Here is a 16,871-nt window from a genome sequence, read left to right as displayed (position 1 = left end):
TTCTGTAATCGCTTGAAAAAACAATACACAGCTCACTTAAGTATGAATGTACCTAGATATATTTATATTTACCCTCCATATACATAACCAGGATGACTGGCTTTGGCAGCTGGTACCAAGAATAGTAGGGAATCAACTATTTATGATAAGAATTAGTCTATACTGGGACTCTTCCTTCAACCCCCTTGTACTTATGCTCACCTCCTGGCTCTCCCTTGTTATTGCTCACTTGCAATGTGTCTTAGTCATTAAGGAAATTACATGTGTTTTTATGAGAAGCTGTATATTACAGTAATTAAGGTCATGTGCTGGGAGGTTACAGAGTGCTTGGATAGGAATCCTAAATCTGAATAACCTTGGGCAAATTACTTAAGATGGGGATAAAGATAGTGTCTATCTCATCCTGCTATTATTCTTATTTACTGAAACAACTGGAAAAGAGCACTTCAGACAACACTCAGCACACAGCATCCAGTAAGTGTTCACTATACTTGCATCTGCCTGCCTGTTTCTACTGTGTCCTCCCTGCAGGATAAAAAACCCGTTTCCTTCTTTCAGGCCTTCAGAACTCCATACCTACTGCTTAGATTTACCAAATCAGAACCACATCTTTTACTTTTGGTTTTCTGGTATTAAAAAAAAAAAAAAAAAAAAATCCACCAGGCGCAGTGGCTCATGCCTGTAATCCCAGCACTTTGGGAGGCCAAGGCGGACGGATCACAAGGTCAGGAGATCAAGACCATTCTGGCCAACATGGTGAAACCCCGTCTCTACTAAAAATGCAAAAATTAGCTAGGTGTGGTGGTGCATGCCTGTAGTCCCAGCTACTCAGGAGGCTGAGGCAGAACTGCTTGAACCTGGGAGGTGGAGGTTGCAGTGAGCTGAGATCGCGCCACTGCACTCCAGCCTGGAGACAGAGCAAGACTCCATTGCAAAAAAAAAAAAAAAAATCCCCTGCTTTCCTTCTAGACAAGGGCATCAGGTTATCACCTTTGCTTTTGGCAACCACAAATAACTCATAGCATCTGCTTGGGGAAGAGATAAATCAGACATTAGAGTCAGAAAGTAACTTTCCGATAACCATGAGCTGGGCAGTAAGTCCAATAGAGTCCCTTTCAGCCAACAGTCCATGTTCCCACTAGTATGTGGCCCCATGGGGTGGAAGTATGTCTACACCTTTCACAGTGATGTGTCCACATCACAAGATACCCCGCACTGGACCCCTGGAGCTCCCTCCACTGGGAGAGTGCAAACAACCTAAGACATCCTTCCTCCTCTAACAAGAGAATGTGGGCCTTCTGAGGCTCTGTCAGTTATCCCTTCACCATGCCCAGCAGTGCCCTTCTCTCTCTTAAGGTTCTATGAAGAACTGTTCTGTGGAAAACTGCATTTAAGGGTATCTACAGCATACCTCTACCTCTCTCTCAAGCTTTCATCTCACATTTGCAATTGTCTCTTAGACAATGTGAAAACAAAACGTACAGCCTGCCCTATCACCATTATGGTTAATTAAGCATGCATGTGACATAGAGTCAGCAACAAAAGGAAAGTCAGAAAAAGAAAAAAGCCACACTTACCCCCTAAGATAAACAAAGAACAAACAAATAAATAAAACCCAGGGTTACTCTTTCTAGTTCTAGTCCCAAAATTAATAAAACCTTGAGCCTTTCCTGTAATTGCTGACTCCCTAACAAAAACAACAGGATCCCTGACTTTTGCAACACTGATATGTAGAGATATGCATTGGCCTTTGCAGATATGGTAACCATGTGAGAAAACTGCTGTTTTTAAACCCATGCTCAGACTAATTACAAACTTAGTAACTGCTTCTAATATTGTGTAATTTTTTCTCTCTTAAACACTTCTATTTTTTGATAGACTAGTCCTTTCTAAGCCTACTCTATCTTGCAAACTTTTGCAAATAAAATTCTTTCCTTTTGTCTGAGTCTGCCTCTAACAATGGTTTATGTTTATATTGTATTGTTACTGCACACTCTGACTAAAGCCTAAATTATCCTTATCTTCCTAAAACTCTGCCCTACCTCCTATTTTCCTTTCTACTCTCCTCATCATAGGGCCTTAAAACCTCACAGACATCTTTGAGTTTTCTATCTCCCTACTGTTGAGACCCACCTCTAAACAGTAGCCAGCTCCTGTCCTTCCCTCTTTTGCAATGTTTCTCACACCAGACTCTCCCACTGATGCTGCCCTTGACAGACATTTATTACTCCCTTCATACCTGCATCTTTCTAGTATCCTGGGAGTTGGTCTCTTTGCATCCAGCCCCTCATCCTTAGGGCAAAAACAAAGGATCCAGGAAATATTATGAGTTCTAACTTTAACCCAAGGGCTGCTACAGAATAACTCTAAGTCCTCTTCCAAAAGAGAGCTCTAAAATTTTCCAATCCAGTGTCTGTCTCCCATCCAGTATTCCCTTCTTTAAGCAAATTACCTCTAGTTCTTGCACCCATTTTTTTCTATGGCACAATTTTGAATTCCTGATCTCATTCGCCCTCTTGTTAGTATGAAGTAATGTAAGTCACTGATCAAAGGGTCTGGGATTAAGAAGGAAGTACAGAATTAATTGTTATTGACTATGCTGAGTTCTTTATTTTAACTAATTCTCTTAATAGCCCTCTGATGTAACCCGTGGTGTCTTTATTTTTAGAAATGCAAAAAGAGTAGATCTAAGAGGTTAAGAAAGCTGCTCAAACCCAAACAGCCAAGAAGTGATGAGGCTTGGATCTGAATTCTTAGTTCCTACAGACCCTGCACACAGCCAGCACTGTGGCAGGTGTGAGGGAGGCCAAGAACAAATGTGTAGCTGGGGAGAGTGGCTGGTGAGTGCTGGTTCTTTTCATTCACATGCTTCTCTACAAAGGGTACTGGCAAATTCCAAAGTGAAGAACAATATATCATATCATACCTGGAGGTCAGCATCGGCAGAGGGTTTCTGGGCTCCCAGAGTAAAATGGCCTCCTTCTATGATCATGTTGGTAAGCTGCAGTTTGGAGGCTGCTTTCCTAGACACTATTTCTTCCACAGTGTCTCGGCCAATCAGTCGAATAACTTTAACAGACCTGGACATAAGTCAAATGAGGGTAGTGTGCTATAAAGGTCTGCAAAGCTGGGCAAAAGTATGCAAGGTAAATACATCTAAAAGCAAACAAAACCAAATACCATATTCAGGGTACAATGAAAGGGAGATTGGTTCATCTGGACCTGAGCACTTGTTAGAGGAACTTGCCCAAAATTCTCTCTGAACCATTTCAAGAGAGTCAAGGAAAGAATGATGGGGTAACCATGACTGGGATTCCTTATCTGTGGCCAAGCAAAATCTCTGGAAGATCAAATTATCCTCAAAGGGCAACATTTATTTTTTATTTTTTAGCTTCGCTCCATAGCCCCATAACCCCATTTTTTAACTGAGTTAGACCTGACTCAAGAAGGATGAGTTAAATGACTTCTAAAGTTTCCTTCTAATTCTTTCACGGTTTGATTTTGCTCTTTCCAATAAAGTCAGTCTGGACTGATAATGTGACCCACCCAATACTACCCTAGGAGTCAATAGCACAGACGGGCTAAAACCTGGTGGTCTTTCGGCTTCCAGTGTGGGACTGTCGCCAGGACTATATTCTTCACCTTTCTCACAACCCAGAACTGCCGCTGGGCAAGCCAAGGAAGCAGAAAAAAATCACTTACTTGTTTTGGCCAATTCGATGAGCCCTGGCAGCTGCTTGCAAGTCATTCTGAGGATTAAAGTCACTGTCAACAAAAATCACAGTATCTGCCGCTGTTAAGTTCATGCCAACTCCACCTGAAAACAATGCAAAAAGGAACATCATCAGCAGCACACAGAAGAGGAGCTAGAAAATAAGCACGAGGCTAGAGTGGGTCAGACTGATACACTGAAATCGGTCAAAACAATTGGCTTCAGCCTTCAAATGGACCCACACCCCCAACTCCAGAGCCTTGTTCTAGCAGTGAGAAGTGCTACCTGATCTCTTACTGCCTAAAGGGAAAATTTTTATGACTGAATGAAACAGAATGAGCAGAGCAGGGGCAAGTGGCAAAAGTGGATACTTAAGTCAGTGCCATGGAGCCACTTTTTCTCTTCTGCTGAAAAACCTTGGTTAGGTTTTGATCAGAGTAGTCTGAGGAAAAGGATGCGTGCTCTTTCAGAAAACAGATCTAAATATGAGAGGTCTGCAGTGTGCACTGTCAAGAGAAGAGCGCCAAATGTCTCTCGCAAGTTACAACTAGGAAGAAAGATCTCTGACAAAAAGTTAATGAATGAGAAGAGGGGATGATATTCTCCTCCTGAGCAGAGTGGGAAACCACCTCCCTCTGATGAGGGAACACTCCAGTGAGTCTTTTTTGTACTTGTTTCCACATTAATCAAAGAGAAAGTAACAAAACCAGCGGCAAGACAAGAACCCTCCACGGAACAACTCGCTGGTCTGTCTTCAGTGCTGCAGGAAGAGAGCTGAGGAGGTACCTTGAGTTACAGGAATTCATTAAGAGGACCATGAAGGTACATTGCAGCCTTCTCTTTCATTAATGTGGAAACAAGTACAAAACCGACTCCCTCTTGCCAGGGTCGTTAGAGCTTGTTGCTGAAACAAGCAAGCCTGAAAGGGCTTGTTCCATGAACCTGAATTAAGGACTAACTTTTGAGAAGGACTACTGACCATAAGCTGGATCTCCAGACAAATCAGGGAGGAATCTTCTAATTGAAGTCTTCGTATCAAGTTGAAGTTGGAACAAGGAGGTAATCATGACCGATTACTGAGAGATGCTAAATTACGCCTAATAATAATGATAATGTCACTTATGCTGTGCTTACTACTTGCCAGGCATTATTCTAAGCACTCTCTCTGTATTAACTCCTTTAACCCTCACAACAACTCTGTCGGGAAGTTGAGTAGTTGCTACGATTATCCCCACTTTATAGATGTTGAAAGGGAGGGTGAGGGACTTCTCTGAAGTTGCAAGGCTAGAAGGTGAAAGAGCCAGGATTCATTCCCTTGCAGTCTGGGTCCAGAGCCCGTGCTTTTATCCACTGTACTGTAATACTTTTCAAGCGCTTATTTCATTTTAAAATGTGTTCCACAAAATTATCTCCTTGAATTCATGTTGTCTAAGTGCAGCTCTTCTTCACTGAGGGGTGAGATTTTTATAAATAAGCTCCACCCACACCCATGAATAGGAACATATTCATGAGCTATCACTGCCATCTGGTGGCAATATGATTCAATCGCAGAAATACTTCAAAGTTGGAAGGAAACCTGTTAAATACATGAAAATACCGCAAAACTACAGCAAAACTGTGATAGCAAACACAACAGTCAGTGTTTGGAAAAGGCTAATATCCAGGACAGCTTCAGCCCCCAGAAGATCTACTCTGAGTCCTCCAAGGAGATTAACTGAAAAGCAGAGATGTCTTTTTTCCTAATTTTAGACATTTCAGACATAATGCTGCTCTCTGATGATGACATCATTAAAGCATAAATAAAACTGTCTTCCTGACAGTGATGATGCACTGCCTGATTCTTTCAGTTTCTCCTGAGACTAACCCCGAGGCAACTGATCACATGAGAAAATGGCTGAGATTCTGTGTGCAGTCTATGACCTTGGAAGACTGAGGCCAAATGACTATGTTATTAATTTTATTAGTGAGATAAACACAGGTGAAATAATCTCCTTATAATCAAAAATTGTATCTAACACTTCTTTCACATACCCTTATAGTACTAGGCATTTATAAAGCTTTCTAAATAAGACTGAACTCTCTTTTTAGAAAAATATCAATCTGCCTTTAATAGTAGACACACATCCCTTTCATGTTCCTGCATGTACTCCATCCAGATTTATGTCTACAAAACTAAGATAATGAAACTAGGATCCTATGAGTTCAAAACTAAGGTCAGCTTGCTCCAGGACATGAGAATAATTTCTTATTTTATTTTTAAGATAGAGTCTCATTCTGTCACCCACCCTGGAGTGCAGTGGTGCAATCTTAGCTCGCTGCAACCTCCGCCTCCTGAATTCCAGTGATTCTCTTGCCTCAGCCTCCCTAGTGGTTGGGATTACAGGCACGCACCACCACATCCAGCTAAGTTTTGTATTTTTTTTTTAGTAGAGACAGGGTTTCACCATGTTGGTCAGGCTGGTCTCAAACTCCCGACTTCCAGTGATCCACCCACCTCGGCCTCCCAAAGTGCTGGGATTACAGGCATGGGCCACCATGCTGGCCTCTTTCTTTTTTTTCTCAGACACCACAGTGACTTAGAGAATCATTTCATCTCCAAGAGCTGATTTCAAATTATGTAACATATTATGAAAGCACTCTAACTAGTAAAGCATTACAAATGTCATAATATTCATGATTTAAGTCACATATGGACAATGTCATAAATAATTCTAAAAAGTTGGTAGTTTCAACATAATCACATTTTTAAACAACTAGATTTTTGTTAAGCTTTTCAACACTATTCCAGAGGAATAGTCCAGAGGAAGGACAACTAGCAGACAAATTCACGGTTGGGAAGAAGAGCTACTTCCACTGAATGTAAATGAAACATTCCACAAAATTACAGAAACCTTTCAGAACATTCCCAGGTCAATGGTCAAAGCAGATTAAAATTACTTTCCAATAACCCCAGGTTTCAGCCTTGCTTCTTTGATGAGATGACAGTTTGGACAGGGTGGAGAGAAAAGAGCACCATGCTTGAAGTCCAGTACCTTGTTTTACATTCAATAATAACTTCACGGCCGGGCGCGGTGGCTCAAGCCTGTAATCCCAGCACTTTGGGAGGCCGAGACGGGCGGATCACAAGGTCAGGAGATCGAGACCATCCTGGCTAACACGGTGAAACCCCGTCTCTACTAAAAAATACAAAAAAACTAGCCGGGCGAGGTGGCGGGCGCCTGTAGTCCCAGCTACTCGGGAGCCTGAGGCAGGACAATGGCGGGAACCCGGGAGGCGGAGCTTGCAGTGAGCTGAGATCCGGCCACAGCACTCCAGCCTGGGCGACAGAGCAAGACTCCGTCTCAAAAAAAAAAAAAAAAAAAAAAAAAAACTTCACCTTTCAGAGAATTAAGGAAAAAAGTGTACTAACAGTTGGGATATAATAGTACTCTATTATCCCTCATTTGTCTGTTTCAATCAATGCCTTTGCAGCCTACCTGCCCTAGTACTCAGGAGAAAAACGAAAATGGGCTGCTGTCCAAAGTTCTTAATGGCCAAGTGTCTCTCTTCTCCTCTCACAGAACCGTCCACACGCTCATAGCTGTAGCCTTTTCAGAGAGAAAGAAAAACAGAAATCTTAACCCTTTTCAAGTAGTCTTTGGGGAATAAAAAATTAAGCCCAAAACCAAAGGCCAATTTTGTCCCTTTGCATATACAGGCATGACCCTACTTTAAGCAAATCCCATGGGAAAAATTTAAACTAACAGGGACAATTATCATTTTACAAAAGAACTCACCAAAACATACTCCTCTGGATTTTTTAAGTACATGCAGTTGAAGTCGTCGGCATTCACGGAATTAATACTCAGTTTTGACTATTCTCAAGCAACCCTGAGCATCTATCCTTATGGTAGTTACAATTTTGCTGAGACGTAATTCTTATGCAAACAGAAGACAAGTGCTTGGAGGCAGGTGAGTGAGCCCTTCTAACCGCCCAGCAATCTGCCTTTCAAAGACGCTTTAAGAGTTCACCACCTGTCTCTGTGCATCCATGTGTGGAAGGGGAGCTACAAGCTCAGGCTGTCTGTGCATCTGGGGGCCCCTCAATAGCCAGTGGCATGTGCCAACGGCATTTCTGCAAGTGTCCGCTGGACCAGGTATACTGCGGAACTCAAGACACCTGGTCTGAACTACTTTTCTAAATTGTAAGGTCTGGAGCTGATACTTATTCAACACTGGGCTCAAGATCAACTCATATTAGAGGCTTTTCTCATCATCTCACACAAATCTTATTACATATTAAACAGACTTCCCAGGTAATAACCAACATTCTTTATTGTCTATATAGAAAAAGTTGCTCTTACTTTTCCCCTGGCTTATCTGGTATCTCTATAATTTCAATCTTCGCCTTTTCACTGATCATGAATAAGTGCCCAACTGTTGAGGTGAATGTTACAAGACACTAAAAGCTCTAGTCACCAAAACTTTATCACACATTTTCAAAAACACGACATTTCCACAACATTTGCTCTACAGTCCATAATTTTAAACCACGTGACTGACGGGAAAGTGGGTGTTTACTTCTGCCCACGTGCCTCTTCTCTGCTGTCCATTCTTGCCTTCACACATCACTCTCCTCTCGCCTTACTTTTGATTTTTTGGTTCTGAGTAGTGTTCTCACCCTGCTTTCCTTTGTAATATTCTCATATCCCATATTCTTCTTCATGAACCTATCTGGACTATTAAGTCTAAAAGAGCCTTAGGTAATGTAGTGGCCAAAAGGTGTCACCTCTGTAATCCATATAGTCTTGGAGAATATCCAACATCTGGGTCATTTGGGAGAAAAGTAAAACCCGATGGCCCCTGGCAAGAAAAAGAAAAGGAAATACTGCCAAGTCTAGTGGTATTTAAGGTCAGTTTCCCTCAGGCAAAATTTACCAAAGAATACAAGTTTATAAATAAATACCAAAGTAGAAATATAAATGGCATATGACTTATAGACTGCCTCAGAAACTCCAAATGTTTTCTATGAGAGTGCACCTCCACAGGTAGCTGTATCCCTCAGAGCAGTCGTCCTCAAACTAGAGTGGAGATTATTCCCAGGGGACATGTCAATGCAACAGGGGATATAAGCCCTAGAATAAACAAGGTGCCTCTTTCTGGAAAGTCACTTTGCTCAGTGGAAAGAAATATAAGCTTTCACTTTAGTAGCAAAATAAATACAGATATGTGAAGAGTAAAATGCAAAATTCAAACGCACAAAAAAAAAAAAAAAGAAAGAAAAACTGGAGACTCTGAAGAAAGCTGTGGTTAGTCATCTACAACCCTTCCCTGTCGGGGGTGTAACGTTACTATCTTCTCATCTACAGCTATATGGGTTGAAAAGTCTGAGAAGCATTACTTTAGAGAAGCAAGGGGTAAGTGACGTCTCATCTTTCATAATACCTGAGAAAATTTTTATATAGTGAACGGAGAGAAGAAAGGAGGAGGCAAAATGATGGAGTAAGTCAAGAACAAAGTCAGGCTTAGAGTCCCTTGTTACTTGCTGTTATTTTAAATGTGCATAAACAAAGAAGCACAGCACTGTCAAAACAACATTCTCATTATAAAAACTTATTTAATCTGAGCTTGCAACAAGTGTAAGAGGAACAATTATGGGAAACTCTTTCAAGATTCAAGCCCCAAATGGGTAGAGAAAGCATTGAACCTGAAAACCTCAATTCTAATCTCATTTCTGCCATTTGTTGGCTGTGTGACCTTGGGCAAGTCATATAACCTTTTTGGGTCTGTGAAATAAAAAACTGGCCAGAAGGCATTTATAGGTCCTTCTCCAACTCTAACATACTTAAATGGCAGATATATGAGAACCAATTAAATACAGTAAGACATTAAATTATTTAACTTGCACATTCCTAAAGTTGAGCAATTTTGCCAAATCCAAAGTTTTATAATTAGTTCAGCCCATACCTAAGACAGTCATCCCAAAGGGATAATTCTGAAACCCATGGGAATCTGGGCTTTTCCTAGACTCCTCTAGAAAGACAGAACTCTGGTGACTAGGAGGATTAGGCATCAGCTGAAGACATGGCTGCTGAACACTAACTAAACCTGGTCTTTTTTTTTTTTTTTTTTTTTTTGAGATGGTGTCTCACTCTGTCACCAGGCTGGAGTGCAGTGGCGTGATCTCGGCTCACTACAACCTCCGCCTCCCGGGTTTAAGCGATTCTCCTGCCTCAGCCTCCCAAGTAGCTGGGACTACAGGCACAAGCCACCATGCTCAGCTAGTTTTTATATTTTTAGTAGAGATGGGGTTTCACTATGTTGGCCAAGATGGTCTCGATCTCTTGACCTCATGATCCGCCCACCTAGGCCTCCCAAAGTGCTGGGATTACAGGTGTGAGCCACAGCACCTGGCTCTAAACCTGGTCTTCTAATGAGCAACTCATGTCTCTGAGAAAGTCCTTCAAGTTCCTCTTGAGTTTAAATCAAACCCCACAGGTTAACAAAAATGAATGTTTACTGAGCCTTCATTATGTGTCAATTCAATGCAAGTTACTAGCAGGCAACTATAAAAGAAATGCTCAGTGTTGTCTCTGTCCTTGTGGAGCCAAACAATATATAGTTGGAGTGATACGGTAAACATACGCCAATTAACCAGACAGCAGATTAAGGCAGCACATTGCCAAGTGCTGGATTAGGATCAAAGTGCTGTAGGAATTCAGGAAAGGAAAGAATGATTGTGGAAGGGGTAAGGTGGGGTGCGATAGAATGGGGTGGGAGTGTAGTCACAGAGAAGGCAGAACCTGATTCAGCGTTAAGAAAAAAAAAGAAAACTGGAATTGGCCTGAACAACTCAGTGAGTTCCTCAATAGTCAGGTCTTAACAGTCATTAGCTCAGAGCAGCAAATGTGAACCTACCCAGAATACAGGAATGCTAGTAGCTTATCCAGCAGGTGAAGCTTCCCACTGGCCTCAATCAGGTGGTCTCCAACTTCAAAAGGCTCCGGCTCCACACCTAGAAAAGAAAGAACCCACTCCCAGTAATGTGCCCTCAGTAAGGGCAGAAGCCAATAGCTAGGCTACAGGAAGAAAAGCCAAAAGCTCCTCATGTAAGTAGTTGTTTGCATGATGATCTCAGTCCTGTTTAACACCAATTACAGAGCCTGGCACATCCAACAAGCCTAATAAACATCTATCTAAGGAATAAAACCACTCTTCAGGAAACTGAGGCATAGGAAGATGCTAAAGGTCAAGGAGACCCAAAACTGAAATCTTGAGACTCACTGTATAAGTCAAAATGGCAGTCAGAATAACCTGGAGGGCTTCTTTCAAAACCTATGTGTTCCAACACCCCCTCCTCTTAAAAAAGTTCTCATACGCACCTACGTGAGATTTTGTACAATCTTTAAACAGTTCATAGCACTACTTGGCAGAGATTCCCTTAAAATGACTGCAGCAAGCCCTCTGTACTGATCCTATCTAGAGTCTCAGCGGCCACAGGAGTGCCTGCTCCAAGGGCTACCAATCAGGGAATCAAAAAAGCCCCAGTCTGAAGAAAAACAAAAACACCACACATCAAAATTCCTAGGATGCAGCTAAAGCAGTGCTCAGGGGAAAATGTACAGAGGTCTGTATGATGAAGTGGAAGCAACAAAGGAGACTGAGAAGGAGCAGATGGAAAAGATAAAGTATATCCCAGAAGCTGAGGGAGGAAAGTGCTTCAAGAAAGAAATGATCAACTGTGCCAAAGGCTTCTGAGAGGGTAACTGAAATGTGAACTGACAAATAACCATTGGTTGGGCAACAGGGAGATCATTAGTGAACCTGGAATAGTGGTGAGGAAAGGCTGACTGAGTCAGTTCAAGACAATGGGAAATCTAATCATGAAGAAATTATTTTTAAAAACCTAGATTATCATGCATTCCACAAAACCACTGGTCTTGACTCTTCATGTCATGAAAGAAAAAAAGGGGGGGAAAAAAACACTGAAGAATGTTTCCAGACCATAGAAGAAAAAAGAGACATGGCAAATGCAATGCAGGGTCTGCAGGGTCTAGGACTGGATCATGGATTTAACAAAAAAAAGAAAAACATACCCAGAAGGGATATTACTGGGACAACTGAAGATATCTGAACATGAACAATATACGAGTTAACACCAATACAGAGAAATTGAGAATAAACAAAGTAGACAAAGAAAGTATATGCAATTATTTTGAAGAATTTTGGTATGATTTGGCCACAGAAACATTACCAAAGAATAATGTGGGGGGAAAAGGCAGTGCCTCACCATCAAACAAATATGGGTGATCCACACACTTTCGAAGCTGGGACAAGATGTTCTGTAGTTTAACTTTCTTTGCCGTCTCATTTTCAAATGCATCTGAAATTTAAAAAGAGAGAGAGGGAAAAGAGACAGATGGCCTACTGAACAAAAAAAAAAAAACCAAAACCCTGGGTTTTTATAAATAACCGTAATCATTTCAATTATATCCCTTGAACCTATACTAACCTCCCAAATTTCACTGAATTGTATGGAGAATTAACAGCATGTTCACATAAAATTTTCTTAACCATTTTGTTTTAAGAAAGACCCTCCACTATAAATTGAACTCAGGAGTACTCTGTTACTCTTTAGCAAATTCTAAACGTTCTTTAACTGTTGTTGTGGTGTCAAGGGACAAAAAATGCAAATTGAGAAATTATTTCATTTCTATCTCTCCTTTGCCACTTCCAATTCCTCCCAGTGAGTTTGATTCAACAAAAAAGTTTTGCACTCTCTTAAATACAGCAGTTCCCCCTCATCCATGGAGAATATGTTCCAAAGCTGTCAGTGGATATTAGAAACCACGGATAGTACCAAACCCTGTATGTATTCTGTGTTTTTTCCCCATACATACATACCTATGAAAAAGTTTAATTTGGCACAGTAAAAGATTAACAATGACTCATAATCAAATACAACAATTGTAACAATATACCACTATTCACAATGTTACAAACAGAAGAGTTGTTCTTAGCAATCTCAGCATATAATTGTTTTTCATTTTTTTATTGAGAACTTTAACCGTTTTTGCTTAAAGGAAGCACTTTATGGCTTCTTTAGCATATCCAAAATGCAGGCATCACTACTCATGTGCTTTGGGGCCATTTGTAAGTAAAATAAAGGTCACCTGAACAAAAGCACTGTGATACCATGACTATCAGACTGATGACAGAGCAGGCTACTAACGCTGATGGCACGGATCCGCAGAACAAAAGGAGGATTCGTGTCCTGGGTGGAACAGAATGAGATTTCCTCATGCTACTAGCAACAGAGTTTGATTTAAAATTTATGAATTATTTTTGGAATCTTCCATTTAATATTTTCAGACTGCAGTTCAGTGCAGAACTGAAACCTTGGAAAGCAAAACTGAAAATGAAGGCAGACTACCCTATCTCACAGGGTAGGAGGATGAAAGGCATGACTGGGACACCTGGAATGTTTGCTTAATTACAGGCACTAAGAAAAACTGAGTGAGGGGAGAAAAGGAAATTTCACAACTGCAACAACCGAGGCTGAGTTAACATTTAAGAAGCTCCGCCACCGTCCCACTGTAGCTGACCATAATTATTCAGAATACAAAATTCCATCCCATATTCTTGGGATCATACAAATGAGTGTGATTATAAAATATTTTACTACATGAAATCACATCCTCATTTAGTTTCTAAATTGACAAGTGCCCTCTGATTACCTAGGTCTTTCATCAAAATGGCCTTGTAGTATTTCTTCTGCAATGCTGACATGCCATGGTATATCACTACTTCTGTCTTCTTGGGAAGCTCTGTAGCTACGTCAGCTTTCACTCGCCTCAGCAGAAACGGCTGCAAGAGTTTGTGCAGTTCACTTGCTACATAAGAAAAAAAAAAATACAAGAAGTGTCGGACAAAAGTAGAACCAAGGCAATGAACTACTAGAGAACTTAAAGGGATTTATTTTTGTTTCTCATTTCACACTTATTCTGCATTCTAGGCCAGTATGGTCATTTTTTATAGTATTTCTTCCTTCATTAGGATCTTCTTTTTTCTGGAATCAGGACTGGTTCTTAGCCCAAGATCTAGGAACACTCAAAATAACTTGATTCTTACTTATCTCGTTTGCACAAAGCTCTTTTGTTTCCAGAGTATTTTTGCATTTAATCTCATTGATCAGCAAAACAGCTTAGAAATTTCAAGTGAGAAATACTGTCCCCATTTTTATAGCTAAGTGAGGCTCAGAAATTAGGCAACGTATCCAAAGTCACACAGCTGGATGTGAATGTGGCCAGCATTCAAATTTGGTTGACTTAAAAATCCCTTATTCTTTCCCCAGGTGTCTTGAATTTCAAAAATTATTCTAAATTAGAATTACACTACCTTTAGGATTGCCAGATATGCAAATGGAAATACAGGTACCCAGTTAAATCTGAATTTCAAATAAATAATGAACAACTTTTTAACACAAGTGTGTCCCATGTAATACAAGTATGTCATGCATTTGACTAGAAGTCTTATATTTTATCAAGTAACCCAAAACATGGGAGTAATCAGAGCAGGTTCACCAGGTAATCTTCAGTCTGTGGTCTGGGGATTTTTGCTGTGAGAAGCCCCCTCAAATTCACACTTACCTAGTACATACAAACTCACTAGTTGGCATACCTCCCATCTGTTTTGAAAAATCATCCCAGGATAGTATCACAGGGATATACAGATAATCCTCCAACACAGAGGGGCAAAGATACAAGAACAGAAGACTACAACTCTTGGCTGTATGAATGAGGAAGGGTTCCCATCCCACAATTCTGGTTTTGGTGCAGCATTAAAAGAAATACCAGCGCTGTAGAATGCTGAACAGTAGTTTGGGACTATAGCACCCACATACTCTTCTCCCTCAGGAAGTGACATATAAAGTTAACAAAGTCTTTATAGAAATTACAAGTTGGGAAAAAAAAGTCTACAAATCAGCAGGCACTTTCTATTTCTTCCAAAAATGAACTAAAGAAGCTCTACTGCAAAATCCCATAGCAAACAATTAAGAGAGTCATGAATAGCAGACAACTGGGAACAACATGTGTGATCTAACGTCTCCCTAATATCTGCAGCTCTCTGTCTCCCTGGAAGGTGTCCCTCTGGTCATCAATTCTCCTTCTTTTGTACCTATAACCATTATGCATGAGAATGGTTTCTGTGCCAAGACTTCTTGGGGATGATTTGTTGGAAAGGAACTTGCCTGACTCAGACTCTTTCTCAATATCCTGGTAGCGTTGAACAAAATCTCCCACCTCTTCCTTGGAAAAGAGATCAGGCTCCACAAAACTGAGGAGGGAGTAGAGCTCTTGGAGGCTGTTCTGGATGGGAGTTCCGGTCAACAGGAGACTGAAGACCACTGAGAACTCAAATACACAAATAAATAAAATAAAAATTCCGTAACACTGGAATGCAAGGCTGAGTTACCCCATCACAACCTTTACCCACACAGAGAGAGGCATGATTCAATGGAATGACCAAGGGGACATGAAATCAGATGGCTCAGGTTCAAGCTGCATACTAGCTGTTTGATGCAGGAAATAATACCTCTTCAGTTTCAACTATAAGAAGGGGATAATAATCCTGTGAAGAAAATACTGTTATATGAGGAGGTAATAACGCTTTGTGAATTCTGAAGTACTGCATGAGGATTTAATATGGCTGTTATTATTCAATTTATGTGGGGATTCAAACTATGTGTTACTACCTGTGTGGGGGAGTCTACTGAGGTATCTGAGACACAATGCACATGCTCATGCAGTTTGAAAACCCAACACTACAGCATCAGGCCCCACCACTGAAAGCAAGAAGTAAGATTTATAATAGGAGGCTGTCCTTTTATAAAATTTAATGGTGCGTCAGATGCAAGATGTCAAGATTTCTGGATGTTTCTGGACATTGGACGACAGAGAATCTCAAATGGAAAAAAAAAATGTTCTTAAATTTTGAACAAGAGAAGAACATCAAGAATAAGAGACAGATGAAGTAGGTGGTTAGGAAAAAGAAGAAAAGATATTCGGTCAAGCGAAAGATATTCTCTAAGCTGACATTCACGAGAACTTACACCAGTAGAATTAAATAATACATCAAAAGGGGGAAGCCACATCTTGACATCTTGAGTATATATATCATTTTTTTTCTTTTGTTGAGACAGGGTCTTGCTCTATAACCCAGGCTGGAGTACAGTGGCATGATCTTGGCTCACTGTAACCTCCTCCTCCCAGTTCAAGTGATCCTCCCACTTCAGTCTCTGCAGTAGCTGTAGCTAACAGGCACTTACCACCACACTCAGCTAATTTCTTAATTTTTTTGTAGAGACAAGGTCTCACTATGTTGCCCAGACTGCTCTTGAACTTCTGGGCTCAAGTGATCTTCCTGCCTCGGCCTCCCAAAGTGCTGGGATTACAGGTGTGAGCCATAACACCCAGCCTGTTTTAAATGTCAAAACATAGTATGTAAATGTGTATATATACGCACATATATACACATATATACAAACACATGTACATACACAAGTGTACTGTATTTTGATATTTAAAATAATATACATTTGACTTCTTAAATATTATATGCATATATACACTACTTTTTGGGTGTATACACACAGCAAAGATTATGGCAGCATATACACCATTAAAGTGTTAATGTAGGGAGTAGGATTACTGGAATATTTTCCTTTTCTTCTTGTCTTTCTATATTTTGATTTGGAGGGGGTCATAGAAGACACTGCTTTTATAATATAAAAAATGATAAATGAATAACACAATCAATGAAAACATACGTAAACAATTTTTTTTTTGCCATCTCCCTTTTTTGTTTCTTTTTAAATGTCTAATCAATGTCTACACATTCATGCTTGTTCTGCTTGTTAGGTGATGTTTTTGTAGTATTTCAAGTATGGGAACTTGTCAAAAGAAATGTTTCCAAAAATCAATTCACATTCTTACAATATGTGTTCACCAAGTAAAGAGCTGAAGTAAATGAAGGCTGTGAGGTCACAAAGGAAACCAAGGCTGCTAGTCATTACAGGTAACTTAACCTATGACACAAATTAACATTTTGATTCAGTTAGGTCCATTTTGGGATCAAAATTATAACCGGGTAAAGATTAAGAGACTATCTCTATTTGTAA

General features: G+C 40.4%; 1 protein-coding gene across 21 annotated transcripts in view; it reads right to left on the bottom strand.

Moving 5' to 3' along the window:
- CHD1L (chromodomain helicase DNA binding protein 1 like) overlaps window positions 1-16,871 on the bottom strand; it is a 55,024-nt gene that overhangs the window by 16,594 nt on the left and 21,559 nt on the right. For 10 of the 21 annotated variants that reach the window (XM_025375196.1, XM_025375295.1, XM_025375313.1 and 7 more), the window contains 8 exons: window positions 14,943-15,105; window positions 13,429-13,584; window positions 11,982-12,074; window positions 10,610-10,706; window positions 8,481-8,554; window positions 7,189-7,299; window positions 3,703-3,817; window positions 2,927-3,080 (listed from right to left, as the gene is read on the bottom strand). In XM_025375196.1, coding sequence (XP_025230981.1) covers window positions 2,927-3,080; window positions 3,703-3,817; window positions 7,189-7,299; window positions 8,481-8,554; window positions 10,610-10,706; window positions 11,982-12,074; window positions 13,429-13,584; window positions 14,943-15,105 — 963 coding nt within the window. Of the gene's footprint in view, window positions 1-2,926; window positions 3,081-3,702; window positions 3,818-7,188; window positions 7,300-8,480; window positions 8,555-10,609; window positions 10,707-11,981; window positions 12,075-13,428; window positions 13,585-14,942; window positions 15,115-16,871 lie in introns of all 21 variants that reach the window. The other 11 variants (XM_025375277.1, XM_025375304.1, XM_025375321.1 and 8 more) reach the window with 3 other exon arrangements.

The sequence above is a fragment of the Theropithecus gelada genome, chromosome 1 (genome assembly GCF_003255815.1).
Source record: "Theropithecus gelada isolate Dixy chromosome 1, Tgel_1.0, whole genome shotgun sequence".
Taxonomy (NCBI): Eukaryota; Metazoa; Chordata; class Mammalia; order Primates; family Cercopithecidae; genus Theropithecus; species Theropithecus gelada.
The sequence above is the reverse complement of the archived record's forward strand: the minus strand, read 5'-3'. Positions and strand labels throughout refer to the sequence as shown.